Raw genomic sequence first — 19,533 nt, 5'->3', positions numbered from 1 at the left:
ACCACTTCTGCACTCCTTTACAGACATGTAAAAATAAAATGCTGTGTCTGAGGATTACATTCACTCTACATTACAAAAAAGAAGGAACTTGTAAAGCAAATTGAATGTTTTCCAGCTATATGCTTTCTAACCTGCTCTGCAAATGGTTGCATCAATTGCAACCTATTTTTTTCTGCTTGCACTACAGTGTTTGCAAAATGTCAATTATCTGGCTATGTTTTTAATGAGGAAATGTTTGGTTATCTGTCACCAGCCCAAAAATTACCTTTGATTTATAACAAAAAAGAGAGTGGCGGGCTAAGCATCCTAGCGACTTGTGAAAAGTGGTAGGTGACTTTTAATTTCTAGCGCTAACTGGGCTAAGCTTGGTACACATTTATGTAAAAACTGATTGATTGACATTCAGCTCTGATATTTCTCTTAACCGGAGTCTGCAGACTGTGTCATCTCATTGGATGTGCTGGTTGTATTTGGGTGCATGAAAGGCAGCATGTGTGCATTTGTTTTTATGAGCAGGAACCATTTGCCCCCACCAGCCCACCTACAGCTCTGTATGAATGGTAACTGCAGTAATTTTATTCCTCTCCAATAGAAAATGAAAATGCTTGACAAGGAGAGACTTCAGTTTGCGGCTAATCAGGTGGGCTATCCTTTCCGGGGTTCAAGGGAACGGTTAGTTGAGACAGTATCAAAAGCAGCGATTAAGGTCAAGGTTGTGTAGTGGTGTGAATAAGACCATTATTGTTTCTTTCAACAGTGTTATTAGCCACTGTGAAAATATTTGCCTTGACACAGTATAAGGGGTTAGATGTATTTAATGTCAAGGCCCCTAATTACATGCACATTGGAAGTGGGTTAACTATTAAACACAAATGCTTGTGTCAATCAATTTTGTATGAAAAGGGGTATCATGTTCTTTGTTTTAAATGCTTTTGATACTGTCTCAGGTGACCTTCTGCCTCTTGAAATCTCTTATATTCAACCTAAAACATAAACTTCTCAAGTTCGGCCATTGTCAAACGTGCATGTCCTTGCTGTAAGTCCTGTGATCTAGTCAGGTGTTAAGTGTCATCAGTGTGTGCTGGCCATTTTGTTTCCTTCATAGTCATTCTGGCCCACAGCCCACATCCTGTCAGTCCGTCATGTCATGTTTACTGATTGTAGAGTAAAACCTCCTTTCCATCATATCCTGCGCTGCCTCATCTGCTGCCACTGGTAACCTTTAGCGGGTTAACACCAACCACAAACTACAAAGTGTATTCAGACCTCTCAATTGCCAGACTTACTTGACTACCATAATATCAGCCAGAAGTGACATGGCAGCAGTGTTTCACTCACAGAAATGTGTTTTACTATTTAAAGTTAAAACTAGTTGTAAAAGATAAATCTCAAGATTTAGCAAATTAGTGGTCTGGGAGATTAGACGCTCATTGAAACTACTGAATTTCATTTTCCCTTGACAAGCCATTTAACAGTTTAAATGTCAACTTGAAATTGCAACAATGTTATTAAGAAACAGAAGGAGTTATATTTTGTGCATTGAAAGTTATCAGGAGAGCTGCTGCTTGTTATTGTGCAGTGTTTTAAATGAGTCTCATTCAGCAAATCACACTTGGTCTTTTTATCAGACCAGTGGATGTTTGCAGGTAAACTTTAATCCCGGTGCAGCTGTAGAAACCTCTGCGTTCCTAAAGCAAACATCCTTACCAAGTCTTTCTGCCTCGGCTTTCCGGCGTGTGCATTAACTGGGCCAAATCTGTGATCTTTCCGTTGACGGATGGCACCCCCCAGGTGACATCGGTGTTCCCCTTGCGCTGGGAGGCGGGTGAGGTTAAATATTTGGGGGTCTGGGTGAGTAGAGACACGCAGGAGGTATGGCGCTTAAATTACGGCCGCTTGATGGTATGGCTAGAGGACAAAGTGAAAATATGGGCAAAGCTGCCGCTGTCTCTGGCAGGCAGAATAGTCCTTGCCAAAATGGTCATTTTACCAAAATTCCTGTATATGTTTGTCAACATACCGCTCCCGCTCACAAAGAACTTCTTGAACACACTTAAGTCTCATCTTCAGACATTGACATGGGCGGGCGGGCAGGTCAGAGCCTCCTGCGATCTTCTCACTCTTCCGCTGAGGCAGGGTGGTCTGGGGGCCCCAGATATGCACCTCTACGCACTATGCGCGCAAGCTCAATTCCTGCATTACTGGGTGCACCCGACCCCATTTCAGCCGCATGTGGCGGTAGAGGCGGACATTATGGCCCCGGTCCCGCTTAAGGTGGTGCTGTATCAAAAACCTCGCCTACCCTGGGGGGATATAGATTCGGCTGGTACCCTGTGTTGGGCGTGGGACGAACTGCGGAAAAGGGCGAAACTCCTGTTGCTTTATGCCCCCTCTGTTCCTCTGCTACAAAACCAAATGATAACCCTGTATTCAAGACAGCATAAGTAGGTCACTAGCTACGAAATTGAAGCTCCAGACGTTCGAGGACCTCTATCCGGGAGACATGTTTCGCCCTCCGCCTGTCGAGACTGAGGATCAGGAGGTGCCATTTGCTGAAAGCTTCTTGTATCACAGAATCCGCACGGCGTGTCGCTCTCTATGGGCAGAATTCCCAAAGGCACCGCCGACAATGACCACACTGGAAAATCTGCTGAAATTCCCCTCCTCGCGGAAACTGGTAACTCGCTTGTACACCCGCATGCAAGACTCCGCTCAGATCGTGACGCCGAACTCTCTCCAAAATTGGAATGCAGAACTAGATACAGTCTTATCAGACGAACAATGGGAGTATTGCTGTGGGCAGCTGTCGGAGCTCTCCCCGAATTATAAGTTACACCTAATTCATTTCAAATATCTGCACAGATATTACAGAACTCCGGTAGGTCTCCATCGCATGGGTCTTAGAGCAGAGAATGACTGCTGGAGATGTGGGTTTGCACCGGCTACCTTTTTGCATGTGGCGTGGAACTGCCCAGGGGTGGCTGCTTTCTGGGTGAAGGTCTTCGACTCAGTGAACAACATATTTGGTTTGGCGCTGACTCCAACACCCATACTGGGTCTGCTGGGGTATGTTAAGGACAAGCCACCCAGGTTACGCAAGCTGCATGCCCTACTCCTTCTATTCGCAAAGCGCCAAGTTGCAGTGCATTGGGGTAGACGGAGGGTGCCGATTGTTAAGGAATGGGTTAGGGACGTCACCTACGGGCACACCCAGCTCAGTACATATTGGGAGCTGCTGCCGCCCGCCTCTAGACCCCGGAACATATGGGACCCCTTTTTGACCTGGAGAGGTGACGCACGGGGAGAGGTTGAGACATTGGAAGAGGCAGAACCGTAATCACGTTTGTAGATGTGTTTTATTAATGTCTTATAGAGGACACTAGTCTGGTCGCAAAATACAGAATGGGATCCTGAGACGGGCCCTCCCAGGGACAGATATGTCTGGAAAGTATATGTTTGTATCCTATCCGACATCAAGTATGCATAGTAAGACATTTGAGGTTTTTTTCTGTTATAAATGTGAGCTGGGGGGGGGGGGGGTTGCGTTGCGATATGCCATTGTCATTGTGTAAATGTGGGCTTATTTGAGACAGCAATTCGCTTACTAGATATGTATCTGGCTGGTTTGATGGACTCGTTGTTATTAAACCGAAATGTCGATAAAAAATTTTTTTTTAAAAAGTATTTCTGCCTCATATGTGTTTAAGCAGAAAATGTTGGTTACTTCACCGGATAGGCAAGCAATGCATAGAGGGCCAAAGTTAATACCAAAATTGCACAAAAGTGTAAATTCAGCACCACCAAGAACAATGATCTCTATATATGTCACTGTGAAAAAGTAGAATAAACAAACCCCTACATGTTCGTCAGTTGAGGCCCATTTTGTTCCGCAAATGCAGACTATACATCAGAGTACAAAGACTTTGGTGCATATCCAAATCGAAACCATATGTTTGCAATATCTGCCATTTCCTCTAAACCGAGGTCCTGGTTGGTTTTGTAGATGCATACAGGCTGTGACACCACTAGCACCTGGGGAATTTTGACAAGAGATATGAACAATAATATCCTGAAAGGGATTTAGATATGAGAGTGGATGAATGATTTGCAAACTTTTATCGCTTGAGTAAAAAAATACCTTCAATATCTTTGAGGTATGTTAGTACAAAGATTGCCATACCTCTCTTTTTAATCAGAGCGTAGCTGTAGGTCGTCTTAGAAAGGTGTGAAAGTAGAGATTCTCTTGGGTAAGTTTCACCCCCTCAGTCACAATTATACAGATTCAAACCAAATATTCACACAAACTTAATTTAAGTTCCAGAATACCCAGATAATTGGCCGCATATAACTCAAAGAAAAAGAGACTAAATCAGATTAAAATTAATCTTGTAATTTATTAACAAAAATATATCCACATATCTATGACCCTACAAGTGAGTTAAAATGTACATATAGCATAAAATTCATAAACATACATTATAAAATTATCTATGATTAGAGAGCAAAAATGTGATGTGAAATCAATATATTCATCACAGAATGGTGTAATTCCCGTACAAATCAATGTATACGTATCACAGGTCTATTTTTAGAGCAATAGATCAACACATGAAACAGTTTCTGGAATTTAGACCAATTCTGAATTGCACAGGCGTCGACGCGTTTCGGTGGTAAATTCTTATTTGGATCCCACCTTCATCAGGACACAATGTAAAAACTCTCCAATTTTTCTAAACAATTAAAAACCCCCAAGGGGTGTAGTACGCTCACGAGGACAGATACATAGGAATGTTCTGTTTCATATATATTCTCTTGATAGAGTGCCTTAATGTCCCTGTTCTTTCAAACTTCAGGGTCCTCAATTATTGCACAAATTAGTTAGGATATGTGAGTCTCCGCTCACTTAAATCCAATTCAATAAATCAAAGGAACCCGCATGGATGTAGCTGAATTTCCAACGATCACCTTTATTAAGGGTTTCTTTTAAAATGCACCTCAATTATTGCACAATGTCATTGGAACATGTGGGTCTCAGCTCACTTGAATCCAGTCCAGTGACTCAAAGGAACCCGCATGGGTATAGCTGAATTTTCAATGAACAGCTTAGTTTTTCTTATTGTAGATTTCTTTTAAAGTGCACCTTATTGACGCGGTGCGGTCTGATCCTTTGGGGTGTCGTGCTATCTCCCCGTATTTCTCGTTGCCGGGTGAGCGACCAGTCAGAGCGTAGCTGTAGGTCGTCTTAGAACGGACTGTGACTGGAATTGGGAAGATGGTGTCTATAATCCTAAAGATAAGCTTACCTCTTTTCAAATGTGTGATCTGGATCATGCAAGGAAAACCAAGAGTCTCTAGATAATATCACAAAACTAACAGACCGGAGGGTTGAACTAGGTTGGCAAATGTTGTAGAGGGAAAAACCTGACTCCAGCAAAAGGGATTTAGAAAGTAAAAAAGTGGATTGCAAGGTGTTTCTGTGTGCATGGTTGAAAAATGCAATAGCTTTCATATAATGAGCCTCCACAGATGATTTCACACTGCTTGTCTTGTGCAACCAAAGGGTTGGCCTAGAAAAGCTAATGCCACCTTTTACTGCTGTGCGGTTTCCTGTTCCCAAACCATGCAGACAAAAAAGTTTTGAAGCCTGTGGGAGACCTTTTTAATCACTCTTCGATCATGTTTGGACGTGTGGCAAGTGCAGGTGTTCACAATAGCCATCTAATGGGTGCATTCTTTTATGTGACTTTATGGCTGCCTCTTCCCATACCCCTTTTGACTTGAAGCATCTCATCATACTCCATCTGTTAAATGGCTCAGTCTGTGTGATACATTTCACTCTTTTGTTCTTTTACAATTTAATTTCTGCCCCTTTAATCTTTACAGTGTTATCCTTCAAATTATGCAGCTTCACAGGGAGGGTATACTGAAATTTCCAGGTCAACAAAGAAAAAACTGTATCTTGTGTGTTGTCTACCACAATTACTGTGATCCATAGCCCAATCAGTCAACCAGATTGTGAGGAACTTTATAAAAGGTGTGTGTATCTATGCAAACTCGCAGCATGAATTTAGGCACCACCACCTATGAGCTGTATGATTGGAAGTAAAACATATTCGCAGATTTTGTTTAAACAATCTTACATTGGAAAATAAGATTCTACTAGTGAAGGGTGTAACCCATCAGTGAAATTACCATGGATGATGGGAGTTGATGTAGTCCATTACTCTGGTACCCATTAAGGTGGCCAAACTCATGAAGAGAAAACTACATTTTGCACCCAGAGATATATCATGTTCTTCCAGAAACACATACTTTCTCTTTCTCAACATATTTCAGTGCAAAAAGAAAACAGTTGGTTGCTCAGATAAGATGATCCAACACTGAACAGTGTACACAAGTGTAGCTTTTCACAGTGTACATGATTGGAGCTTTTCAAATGGACATTAGCTGCAGGATTTAATAATGCTCATTAGATTTTAAAGTACAGGTCTAGGATAGGATAGTAACTAGTAGTGAGGTAAAATAGAGACTAATATTGCTTACAAGACAAGTGACATCTAGCAATGGATTTAATTTTGGTGTACAAGTCCAAACTTGATATCTTCGAAGTGTGCACTGAAACATCCAAACTATTTCTCTATGGTTTAATTCATTGAACCTAATTGTCCTCTACTCTGCAGGAAATAACAAGGATGTATTCCAAATGAATTATTGACTGCTTCCCATGAACATGTTGTAATGTGTGAGAGCGTGTTAGCTATGCTGAGCGAGAGAGAGGATTACAGATAGTGAATATATTTTGATGATCATTGCCGCCTATTGTTTTCCTTTAGTTCCTATGCAACAAGCTGCTTGATGTGTCAGTTTTTGAATGGTGTCTCTTACAACTAGGATGGACCTATAGTTGTTGCATGGAGTTAGATCCACAATGATGTCCATTGCACATTGTTTAGATATTGGTTAAGAATTGCTACAAACCCAGGACATTGTGTTTTGTGTAGATAAAGCCATCCATCCAATTAAAATCTGTATTGGCTCCATCCTAAAAAGAGCGATCCAGTCCCAACCATTACACCAATACATCCCTGAATGTAAACAAATGTATTTCATCCTTGTTTGGCCTCCTCATTACGGTACTTCTAGAATCCCTCTAATGTCCTACAGGGTACGCTTTGTAGCATACCTTGATGGGTAAACACTGAGAAACACGAAAAGGAGTAGATTTTAATGCTTACATTTATCTTGACCTTTGCCAGTTGCATTGGACACATTCTTTCATTTATTTCTACATGATGCTGAAAACTAAACTATCACTTTGATACATTTATTACTATACCTTGTATTTACTAAAAGCTTACATATTGATTGGCTTGAACATAGTATATAGAAATACTTTAAAAAAAAAATTAGACTTATGAATAAACACTATTGACTGTTTAAATCCAGAGTCCCAAGCAATAGTAAGTCATTTGTGTGGTTTGATCTAACAAAACATATTCGTTTAACAGGCATTTTAATTAGGCAAAATCGCACAATTACAAATGACTTCAGAAAAAACATTTTTACCTCCTTAGCAAAAATAAACCTGTTTCTATCTTGGTTTTATTTAGTAGACCAGGTATATTGGTTTTTTGATATCGTCATACGGCCAATTTCTGTATCCTTTTAAGAAGATAAAGATGAGAGAAAGTAAAGTCAAGTAAAGGATATTGAATGTTTTAGCACATTAAGTAGAAATTATTAACCTAATGAGCAACGTTATTCAGCAAAAGCTGGTTTAATGTTTGAGGCCTTTTTAATAACTTTCACCAATGTTAAAAGAAGAAGAGAAAAATGCTCCAGGATGAAGTGCCTCTTAAAATGTTTCAAAGATTAGCTTCTGTTAACTTTCATTCAGCAAAACTAGGTTTTGGCCACTTTTGCACTTTTTCCTTCCATAGTTGTTTATTTCAAGAGAAAATTTGCCCCAGAGTTCTGAAGGGACAGGCAATCATGTAAGCACCTACACACCATGCATCTGTTGCACCCACTTTGATATTGGCAAATCCATATTCGGTCCTATTTTAGCATGGTTCTTTGGACCCTAATAATCCTATGACTGTCCCTTTAAAGATATATTTTTTCTAGCTTTGCATACAATCTCTGTTGTTACAGCCTTTAAAGTGCTTTTCAAGCAGTGTGGTTTTCTGGTATGCTTTAAGATGTTATTTAGATATACTGTTGGTGTATTTGTAATTCACAGGTAAATACTGGATTAATACAGTACTTAAATGTACTTAAAAGTTGCAAGCAATTTCATAGACAAGGGGCTTCTTTAGTTGTAACTAAATCCATATCTCAATTTGAGGTTTGTCTTTCATTTAGTGGGTATGCAATTCCCAATAAACTTGTGGGTATTGCGAATGTCTGTCTTGTTGTACACTGATAGACATCCTAGGAGATACACTATTCCATGCATCATTTGAAAGATATATCGAGAGTTGAAACAATACTGTCATGTTCAATATGCAGACGTACATTTCAAATGTGTTGGGACGAACAAGCAAGGATTACATCTGTTGGCGCTGTTTTTAGGGTCTGAATAAACTTTTCTTAAATGGTCTGTTTTAATTACTATATTATCCTTTTTAGGTACATTCTCAATCATGGGATAATCATCATTATTCATAAACATCGAATGTATCTGCCTAATAGAGGAATATTGATACTACTTTCTGCTTCTTAAAAGAAAATATGTAGACATTTTTTAAACAAATGTACATATCGAAAGGCAAAAAAATTTCTTCATGTAGGTCCACTCCAAATTGAAATTAACTCGAACAATCATCTTGCTTCAGAGTACTTTTTAATTTCTTATTGAAAGAGAAGAAAACGGGGAAAAAATGGGATCGGGAAGCCAGCAAGCTTGTTAGAGGAATATTACACACTGTTACCTTAAGGCAAACAGGGTGGCTTTTTGCCAGTGCTCAAAACTGGGCTTTTTTCAAAGCGCACTGACAGAAGTGCGTCATACCCAAGATCCAATTGTGTGATAGTGCCAAGAGTAGTGTTTCCACCTTGGACCCAGTTGGATACCTGCACAGATTTGTCAGCGCCCACGTGCCATTACCACCATTCCTGATTCTCTTGTCAGTCGTCAAGATGGTAAAGGCTAAGACACCTTTTTCTGTCAAGATCTGGTTTAATGTCAGGGATTTAGATGCTGAGACACAGATTGTCCTCAGCTTCAACGTTGAGAGCCTTTACTTTAACGAGTGTTGATTTCAAGACTGTGCTCTTTCAACGTCTTGGAGAGTCTGGGTAGCCCAGAGTCAGATCCCTACCTAGCGACTCAGGAACAGAATGCTGCAAGCAATGTCAGAACAAAAAAAAGAAAACTACCTACGTTTTCAGCAAATATATAAGAATAGTAAGCTGAAGTAACTTCTTTGCAGCATGCCGCCTAACTCAAATGTAAAAAAATGTTTTGTTATATGGACACCAGGAACCAATTGTTGTACCTGCAATCAGTTTTCTGTTTGGTGTATCACAATTGTTTAGTATTGAACCATTGAAGCCCTCAAAGTCCTATGGATTCTAGTATTCAGTCATGCGATCTGCATTTACTTTCCTGGTGTTTGGAAAGGTAAGGTGCATTTAAATAAATGCCAATAAACAAATCTTGGTTGTTATGTTTTCGATCACTGAATAAACATTAACAAACCAACATTTCATTGGTGAATTTTCAATGCGTAAATTTCCCTGGACATTCAGTGATTAGTGTGCAGTGTCCGTTCCTGTTACTGTTGTTTACACTGGTGTACCTCTGCCGTAGGCACTAGTCACTCCATTTAGATAACCAAGTTACTCACATTGTAACCTTGGCTCATGGTAATTAGGCTGAGCCATCCAAGCATACTCCAGGAGGCATTGTTGGGTTTGGAACTCGAGAGCAGACTGGACCTCTGCAGATTTTTGGAAAGCAGTCCCATTACTGCCCTACTCTAAATCAGGCGGTGTATCTTCAATATCACCGCTACTGGTTGACTTGCTACGTTGAAAGTGCACCTTTAATTTCTGTGCATACCTTTTTTTGTTTTTATTTTTGTTTATCTATTCTCTTTTGCTGGGTTCCAAGGGTAAGGCTTTGTTTTTACTTTTTAGTGGTACAGGTTGAGTCCTTCTTTGAACAGTTTTCCCTGGTCGCCAGTAAATCAGTGCTTTTTTTTTCTTGGAGTAGATGTTCAATAAACTGTCATGCTGCACAGTATTCTTAGACATTTTAATATTACTGCCCTTGATCTGGAGTTCAGAGGCGCTGTGTCATACCCTATTGACCACAGTTGTATATGAATACCACTGTTACAGGTAGGTAACTTGGTCTTGCCTTGCAAACGATCCAGTAAAAGATCTCGTCAACCAGTAGGAAACTGAGAAGGTTGTGAAAGGTTACAGTGTGAATAAAGAAATTACTTACCATCTCTAATGCTATTTCTAGTGGATTCTCTATCTAACTGCAGATTCCTAAACTTCTGAATATCTCCAGGCTCCAGACTGGGTCCATAGATTTTTCTTAGCAGACCCTTTGTGCGCTGGTAGATGGCTTCGTGCGGATCCGTGTTGGGTTCGCTCTGTCCTGGAAAACCACCACCAAAGTAATCATGCCCTAGGTGATGGGTCTGTGGAATGGCTCAGACGAAAACGTCCTACAGGACCGAATGGGCAGAGTGCCCCTCCCGCCGAACTTGGCCTTCCAGGCTGTAGTGCTTCATGATTGTATGAACTGATGCTCACCTCACAGCCTAACAGGTTTCCAAGACAGCACTCCATGTACCAGAATGGTAGTAGCAGCCTTGGGTTTGGTGAAATGAGCTCAGAGGCCTTCCAGAGGCTGTTTCATGGCCAATCCACAGCAGATCTTAATGCAAAGCACATTCCATCTAGATATGATCCTTTTCTGTGCTGCTTTTTTCCCCTTTTTTGTCTCAGAGAACCTCACAAAAAGCTGACAGTCAACCCGATGGTCCTTAGTGCAACTGCTGTCGAAGCTCAACGCTCTCTTTGGGTCCAACAGATGGAGTCTTTTTTTCTCCTTTAGAGGGACGAGGTGGAGCAAACCACTCTGGCTGTCTGATAGACTGCCTGATGTGGAAAGGCATCATCAGGTTTGCGAAGAATGCTTGTCCTTAGCACTAGCTTGTCCGGAAAGAAGGCAGTATAAGGTTGCTGGACAGAGAATGCTTGCAGTTCACTTACATGACAAGCTGACATGATCACTATGAGGCACACAGTTATCAGGGTTAGTAACCTCAGAGGGCAGCTGGCTATAGGCTCAAATAGGGTGCACATCAGAAATGTAAGAACCAAATTCAGATCCCACTCTGGCATTACAAAATATTTTGATAGAAACATGTGGGTCTGCCCTTTTAGAAAATGCATCACAACAACTGATCTAAAGAGTTGGCTGATCAGGTGGTCCTAGAAAAGCCGATAAGGCTGACAAGTAACCTTTAACTGCAGCCACAGCAAGGCCTTGCTGGGCTAAAGATGGGGAGAACGTTAGGTAACTGGGCTAGCAATGGTTATATGTGCTGAGAAAAACACCAAATGGCAAACGTCTCCCAGCATCCAACATATATGGTTTTGGTGGAGGGATGCCTGGCTGCCAGAATGATTTTCACTACAATGGGGGGTATCCAAGGTCAAAAGCAGTTAACTGTTGCAGCTCAATCTTCAAGCATGGTGTTGTAAATAGTCCTTGCTCTGGTGCAGGACCCTGCCTTGCTTGTTTGCCAGACGTTCCTTCTGAATAGGCAGCTTGATCGAAAGACTGATGCTCATGGCCAGACAATCTGTGTACCACACTATACTGGCTCAATCTGGAGCCACGAGGATGACTGGGGCTCGGATCTTCTTGAGAAATTTGGACAGGAGAGTTATAGGCTAGAAGGCCTACAGAAGTCCCAAGTTCCACAACAATTGAAAGGCAGCTCTAACAGAGATTCACATTTGAAACTCCAACGTGCAAATATTTGGACTCTGCACACTCTCAGTGGTGGCGAAAAGATTGAGCCAGGGCTCCCCCCCCCCCCATTCACCCCCCCACCCCCGTTGCTGGAATGTATCCTGCGTCACCACCATTTGTGATCTGCAAGGCAATGTCGGCTGAGTGTGTCTTCCCTGACATTTAAAGATCCTGCCAGGCATTGTGCAATCAGGGAAATGCCCTGTTGACTTAATCAGTTCCAGAGGCAGAGAGTCTCCTGGCACAAAACCCATAATCCCCCTCCACCTTGCTTGTTGCAATAGCACATGGCGTTGGTGCGGTCTGTGAGAACCTGGACGTATTCCCTCTTGATGGATGGGAGAAAAGCATTGCCCGAAACAACATCAGATTGATATGGAGGCGGGTTTCCATTGAGGACCAGAGGCTTCTGATCTCCATGCTGACCTCCCCAACCCAGTAACAATCCATTTGTCATGAACATTAACTCTGGGTGGGGTAGGGAGAGTGGTCCAGCAGCCCCTACTACAGGTCTTTCAGCAGTCTTCTCCATCACTTGGATTGAATTAGACTGTCTGCCTTGGTGCTGAGTCCACAGAGCCCTCAGATCACACTGCAGAACCCGTATATGCCACCTGGTGTGGTCCATCAGCAGGATGCAGGAGGCCAAGAAGTCTCAGAGATGCTCTCAAGGAGACCCAGGTCAAAGGCTAAAACATCAGGATCATAGCCCGAATGTCGTTGACTCATTGGTGTGTAGAAAAGGCTTGAAACAGTGCCATGTCTGGATGTCGCCAATGAATGAATGGATGCTCTTGCAAAAGAACCAGGTGTGACTTTGGCACATTAGTGGAGAAACTGAAAGATACCAATAGATTGGCCATCATCTGGAGATGGTTCATGATTATTTGAGGTGAGACCGCCTTCAGCAACCAGTTGTCGAGATCGGGGTAGACTTACACACAACACTGTGGTGTTCCTCAGGGTTCCATAATTTCCCCTCTAATATTCAATATCTATCCAACCCCCTTAACAAATCTGATTAAATCATGCAACCTCATCTGTTACAACTATGCAGATGACACCCAAATAATTTTTCAAATGGCTAGCCCTGAAGAGCTCTACAATTCAAAATTCGATGACTGCCTTCGTGCCATAATCACATAGGCGATGAATAACCATCTAAAGTTAAATTCTGCAACAACAGAGATTATGAAATGGGAACAATAGCAAAGCTACCAGCCTACCAACATGGATCCTTGATACTGCATGCTAGAAACGTCACAGAGTGCCTTTTACACATTGAAAACAGTCTCATCTTTCAATGCCTTGTATACCAACATAAACTGTAAGCCATCCTCATGCTCGTAATCTCCAAGCTTGACTATTCTAACAGCCTATACCTTGGTGCGCTCTCATCCATTATGCGCAAAATACAACTCAAACAAAATGCTGCCGCAAGCCTTCTTCTCTGCCTTCACCCAAGAGAATGTATGACTCCAGTCCTGCAATCGATCCGCTGGCTACCTATAGCTAGAAGGGCAATGTTCAAGACACTCTGCAGTGTCCACACATCCCCCCCAAAGAAAAGGACTGCTATACCTACAATTTAAGTTCAAACAATACAAACCAAACACAATGCTGCTCTCCAGGCTTGCACCACTTACTGTCCCACTACTTTACCATTGCAGCACTTTACTATCAGAAATTCGTAGGAGGCACTGCTTTCGCAGAACACACCGCCAAGCTCTGGAACTCACTACTAGACAGTATTAGAAGCACCCAGGACCATATACACTTCTGAGGACATTTGAAGACTTGGCTATTTCCTAGATGGCTGTACCACCAGCACCCCAGCAACAGAGCCCAGAAAACAGTTGCATTCTCAAGGGCAAGCCTCAGCTTACAACCCACAAATTTCAAACACCTCAACCAGTAAATTGCTTTCATTGTGTTGGTAAGCAAAAAAAGGTCTGATCAACGGTTCGCCGTGGGATTATATAGTATGTATTTCCATATATACATAGCAGTTATTGCCCATATTGATACTAAACCATAATACGCAGCTTTCAGCAACAAATTGTAATTTATACCTATTAAATTCACATATTACATATCTGCTATGATGGTTGTCATTCACTAGCAATGTACAGCCAAACATCAACAAACGAACAGTCATGGAATAACTGAAGAGATCTGTCACCTATTACTGGACAATTTTGGAGGACTTTAATATAGTCCATTCCCTGCAGGTCCCAAATATCTATATAACCTGACCGCTTCTATACATCTCACATAGATTCTCAGATAAGGGATGGTAATAAAAAAAAGTCCATCCCAAGAGATCGCTACACTTCTCTCTCCCGCCACCAACAACAGTTCTGGTAGTTTGCTGTTGATGTAGGCAAGCGTTCATCGCCCCACATAGAGATTTTGAGCGCTATATAAATGCTGCAATACAATAAAATACATGGGCACCTGAGCACCACACTGGTATCAACTGCCCTACCCAGTCAGTAGTATCCAGGCCTGATCCAATCATGTACTTCACCACGTAGTGGTCATCTTGCCTGATCTGTTTCAGATTGGCTCAAAGGTCTTCAGGGCCCATGAACAAGACGTAATTCACCAAGTCACACAACACATGCAAGTAATGCCCCAGGATCTGAGTTAACAGGCCTACATGCTTGGGACTCCCTGTGTGGAGGTGGTCTCATGAAGGAATTTAGGTTCAACCTGCTAGTTGAGGCTTGTACCATGAGGCCTTCCATCGTGTGATGCTGGAGGAGGAATGATGAGGCCCCAGAGCTGGTTTAAGTGTCTTAGCAATTTGCCTATTAACTAGGGGCAAGATCCTGGCTTTGCCCAGGGTCTCAGTAGGGTATTTGTGAGGGGTTCGTTCAAAGGGAGGATCAGCTCTGAGGAAGTCTGTCCTGGCTGCAGGACATCTGTAAGGACATTTGTTTTGACTCCACTGAATGCAGCTGAAGATGAAGGACTTCTGCCGCCCTCCTGATCACCATTGCAAAGGAGATGGATTCCTCCATGTGGTGGCCAGGGGGAGAGTTAAGGCAAACGTTGGAGGATTTGTCCGGGCCACTGGCATCTTGTAGGTCCAACTATAAGTTTTCCTCCGCATATAGGCTCAACTTAGGATCTCCAACACTCATCATGTTGTTCTGGGTCTGAAAAACCTTAAGGTAATGGAAGCAAGCCTTCAGAGTCTGATTGGGGTTTGGATCAAGGTTGGCGGTACCTTACTCAAGGTCACTGAGGATTCGCTTCATGGTCTGATATGACTAAAGGGTCTTATGTTGACATTACCTATGCTGGTGTCAGTGCAAGGGGGATTGGCACTGGTTTTGATGCCAAATGAGAAGTTGGAGCCGGCATCAGCCACGGAGTCATGGCAGGCCCTCAAATGGGGTGAAGAGACACAGTCCGTGTCGGGGATGAATCTGATGGCAGTAACCGAACTAGAGGCCTCCTTGGATCTGTGGGGTGCAAATGCGCACCAAAGGGAGCCGGATGGGTACCAGAAATCTGCAACATGGCTTCTTTGAAGGCTAGGATCTTTTGCGGCACCAACAATGGCCCTGGGAATCCGCCCTGAATTTGGACATGTCGAGAGATCAACTCGGTTGTGAGAGAACGGAATTGAGATCGTGATATACCCTGACGTCCGCATGACTTCTTAAGATGAATGGTGGAAAGAAGAAAAGTCATGCTTCAACTTTTCTGTGGTGTATTGCGATGTAGAGTTTGGGCTTGAGATCTCAGATGGCCTTTGGGTTCTTTCGAGTGAAGTCATCGCACAATTTCAAATCATGCTAGAAGTCCTGACACCAAAGACAGACCTTTTTGGAATCCATCACTGACATCTGTTTGTGGTGATCCATGCGAGATTTCAATCTTGTAGTTTTGGGGGAATGCATGTCCCTTCCACTCAGGAAATGTATGACAGAGTTTAGGGATCGCTCTCCAGATATGCGCTGGATGGTGCAGAAATGAAGAAACTGACATTGACTCGCAGAGGTGGTGGTTATATGTGGCCCGACGTCACTGCCAAGGCATGACAGAGCCAGTGCGGAGCTGCGTGACACCAACTACTGGCACGTGAGAGAATTTCTGAGAATAATTCCTGGATCCAGTCTGTTGCCGGGGGGTATTCACAAGATGAGGAATCAGCGTTTAGAAGAATCTATCAGAATGCATATTTTTGAAGCTACTACATAAAAAGAAAATATGCGATTAAAAATAAAGTAAACTCAGATTAAAAGATTGTGTACACCTTAACTAAAGGATGCAAATCTCAAATAGTTCTAAATCATTACATCTCTGCTGATCATCCTTTTCTTCGTAAACTGCTGCTTCTTTCCACTAAAGCGCCGCTCTCCTGTATGCTCTCCTCTTTCTATTAGTTCATCTCGCTCCCACCCCAGTTTACTATTTAACACTTTTAAGCCTCTGGTAGCAGAACCTGCACCTTGTCTTTGATGTTCGCAACTCTTCCCAAGTCTTATGTTCACTATGTGTTAACTTGCAAGATTACGCTCGTTTCCCCTTTCCTTCCCTACCTCCTGTATACTGTCCCTTTTCAAATGTTAAGTGTCCTCATTTCTGAAATGGTTTACTGTTGCATGTAGTCTCTTATCGATTTTGCATGAGTCATAAAATTGAAAGGCACATAAGTATAAATGTTGATAGCAATCTTGATAATATGGAGTTGGAACAAGGAAGCAAATAAATAAGATGCTTACCATAGATGACGGCTGCAGAGAAAAGGGAAATAGGCCTAGTTTTTGACTGTAACTCAGAGCTTCTCAGAATAGTAAAAGTAGCATATTGGTGCATTCCACCCTCCAGAAGCCACACATTATTATGATTGTTTCACTTGAAGCAAGCACTATTTTGGAGCAGCAGACCACTATTGTTGGTTCCAAATGTACATGAAAGATTCCAAAGAAGAGAGAGAGCTATCTAAATAGCATAAGACTTACTACACTTTTCATTGTGCATAAAAACCTGGAAATAATGTTGCTTTTAGAGACTTGTGAAGTCACAACTAGTCTAAAATAAGAAAATCACAGAGTGTAATTGCCAAAATGTGGTACAGTCTCACCAATTCCAAGTCTGCATTAAAATACTTCTTTCTTATGGTAAATAAATATGCTGTGCTTTGTGAGAAGACCACGTGGTATCTTATCCCATAAGTTATTAGCCCTGTTACAGTTGACTTGGAGCACTAATAGGTAAACTGATGATTAAGGCGTCTTATGCTGACTTACATCATTGTCGAACTTTCCTGAGCAAGAAACTTCAAATACTATAAAAGTAATTAGAAGTGGAAAAATAATATCACACAATTTAATGTCCAAATAATAGGATCCCGATCAAATATATTGGTATTCTACCTGGATGCTGTCATAACCTGCATAGTGATAAGTTGCACTTTCATAACAGTACCGGATTTAATGATCTCTCTCACACACGCAGCACATTTGACTAATTGGCCCCTTTGCAGTCTGATGTATGAGCAGCTCTAAATATAGCATCTAAAAATCTTTTAGTCACCAACCCTCTAGAGTTTAAAAGTCAATCATCACCGAGGAAGTGAAATGGCCCAAGTACCCTGGCCTGTGGCTCACATTGGCTGCAGGGGTCGCAAAGTGAAATTTAGCCAGATTGTGGGGGCAGGCAGACCACCGACAGTCCAACGATCTTGATTGGTGTCTGATAGCGGAGTGCGAGGTATATAATGGTCGCGGATGCTCCCATAAATTCTACAAGATTTGGGGTGGCTGAATACACTGCAGAGAGTCCTGGGGGGAGGGGGGGGGGAAATTGGAGGGAGGGGGGGGGGGTGGGAGGGGAGAAATTGGAGGGAGGGCCCGGGGTTGCTTCTTGTCCGATTCTTCTGGGAAATATGTTGCTAGCTACTTGATGTGCATGCAACTTGGCCGAGGCCGATCATTATCAAGGAGAGGGAGGTTTATGCCTCCTGCAAGTGGCTTACTGTATTTGCTTCGTTCAATCTGAATAGATGTGAACTGAACAACCGCTTAGCAAAAAAAGTTTTATTTAAGAAAAAAGTCCATCATACCTAAGGAGGCTGAATCTGGCTAGCTCTATAAAGCGATACAAAGCAAAAAAGCATCAAATCATAAGAATGTATGGGTTTTGCTAGATACATGCAGCCAGCAAATGATGGTGCAGAAGAGTCTCTGTGAGAATCGTTCACAACCTAAAAAAGATAAAAGGTCCTGATTGAAGACATATACTGGTAGAAATAGCCCTTGGATAGCATTCAGTAGCTTCTATGCTGAGCCCATGCTTAGATGAAGAAAAAGGTAGACTACAGAACTTTTGAAATTGGGAAAGAACAAGCTGCTGTACATCAGTGAAGTGAACTCTATTGCAAACCTTCCCACCTTTCCTTGACTATTGCTATGGTGGAAGTGAAACTTGGCTTAATTTTCATAAAAGAGACTGTCTCCGAAAGTAAAGTGCTCAAATTGCTGTCACCATAAGACATTCAACAGAATGAGATTTCTCATGCTGGTAACATACATATGTCCGTATAAGAGTTCCAAAAAACAAGTTATTTTGATCCACTTTAGAATGGCCCCTGCCTTGCATGAGCAATGGAATGAGAATGAAGGGACACGCAATGTTGACGCTCCAGAGCGTCATCACCGTTCCTCCTCCAGAGTTCTTTTGTTTTATTCTCTGTAAAGAACTGGTAGGAAATCTTGTCCCTATCAGCCACAAACTAGTTTAACGTCAAACTGAGCACTGATTGTACAGTTATAAAGTAATCATGATTCCTGTGCATTTGTTTCCTTCTCAAAGTTTCTACAGTTTAAAAATTAAACATAACATGAAAAACATTCCTTTGGCTTTAATTTTTATTTGCAGCACAATCTAGAGTCCATATTGTCTACATTGATAGTTCTGGTGAAGAGTTGTACTGAGATAAGTGGAGAGGTCCTGAACCAGATGTGCAGAAGGCAAGGGAAGCGGTATTGAGGGGGGGGGTCTCTGAGCATGGTCTACATGAAAGTTGCTAACATATTTAAACTTCCCATGGTTTAGATGATTAAAATACTGTTTTTGTGTATTTCAGACATATTACCAGACTCCACCTCCCGTGTATTCATTCAGAGAAAAAATGTTCCATAAGTGCATTGTTTACCTATGGGTCCTTTGCAGGTAAGTTATCTCCCCATCCCCGCACCTAATATGCATATTGAAGTCGAATATTCATTTTTCAATTATTACTTTGCTGTGGTTTTTGCCTGTCAATGTAAGAAGGAGTGCATCCTCCAAATCCATAAAAGGAAAATACATTCTAAAATCCCTTTACGCTTCGGGCCTAATTATGATGACACCGTTATGGAATGGAACCGCCCGACAATAAGTCGGCGGTTTCACCTGCCGAATTTGGATGCAACCGCACTATGGGCGGTCGAAAACATAAATTTTTCAATAGCAGCTTGTGTGGCGGCCGGAAAAAAGGCTGCAGCACAAGCTGCAATCGAACAATGGAT

General features: G+C 42.1%; 1 protein-coding gene across 2 annotated transcripts in view; it reads left to right on the top strand.

Moving 5' to 3' along the window:
* Nucleotides 1-19,533, top strand: part of ZDHHC16 (zDHHC palmitoyltransferase 16) — a 212,113-nt gene that overhangs the window by 143,583 nt on the left and 48,997 nt on the right. Inside the window, exons 7-8 of one of the 2 annotated variants that reach the window (XM_085606384.1) lie at nt 593-640; nt 19,110-19,195. In XM_085606384.1, the coding sequence (XP_085462510.1) occupies nt 593-640; nt 19,110-19,195 (134 nt within the window). The remainder of the gene's footprint in view (nt 1-592; nt 641-19,109; nt 19,196-19,533) is intronic. The other variant, XM_085606385.1, reaches the window with a different exon arrangement.

This window comes from Triturus cristatus, chromosome 1_2, assembly GCF_964204655.1.
Source record: "Triturus cristatus chromosome 1_2, aTriCri1.1, whole genome shotgun sequence".
Taxonomy (NCBI): domain Eukaryota; kingdom Metazoa; phylum Chordata; class Amphibia; order Caudata; family Salamandridae; genus Triturus; species Triturus cristatus.
This window is presented reverse-complemented; position numbering and strand designations above follow the sequence as displayed.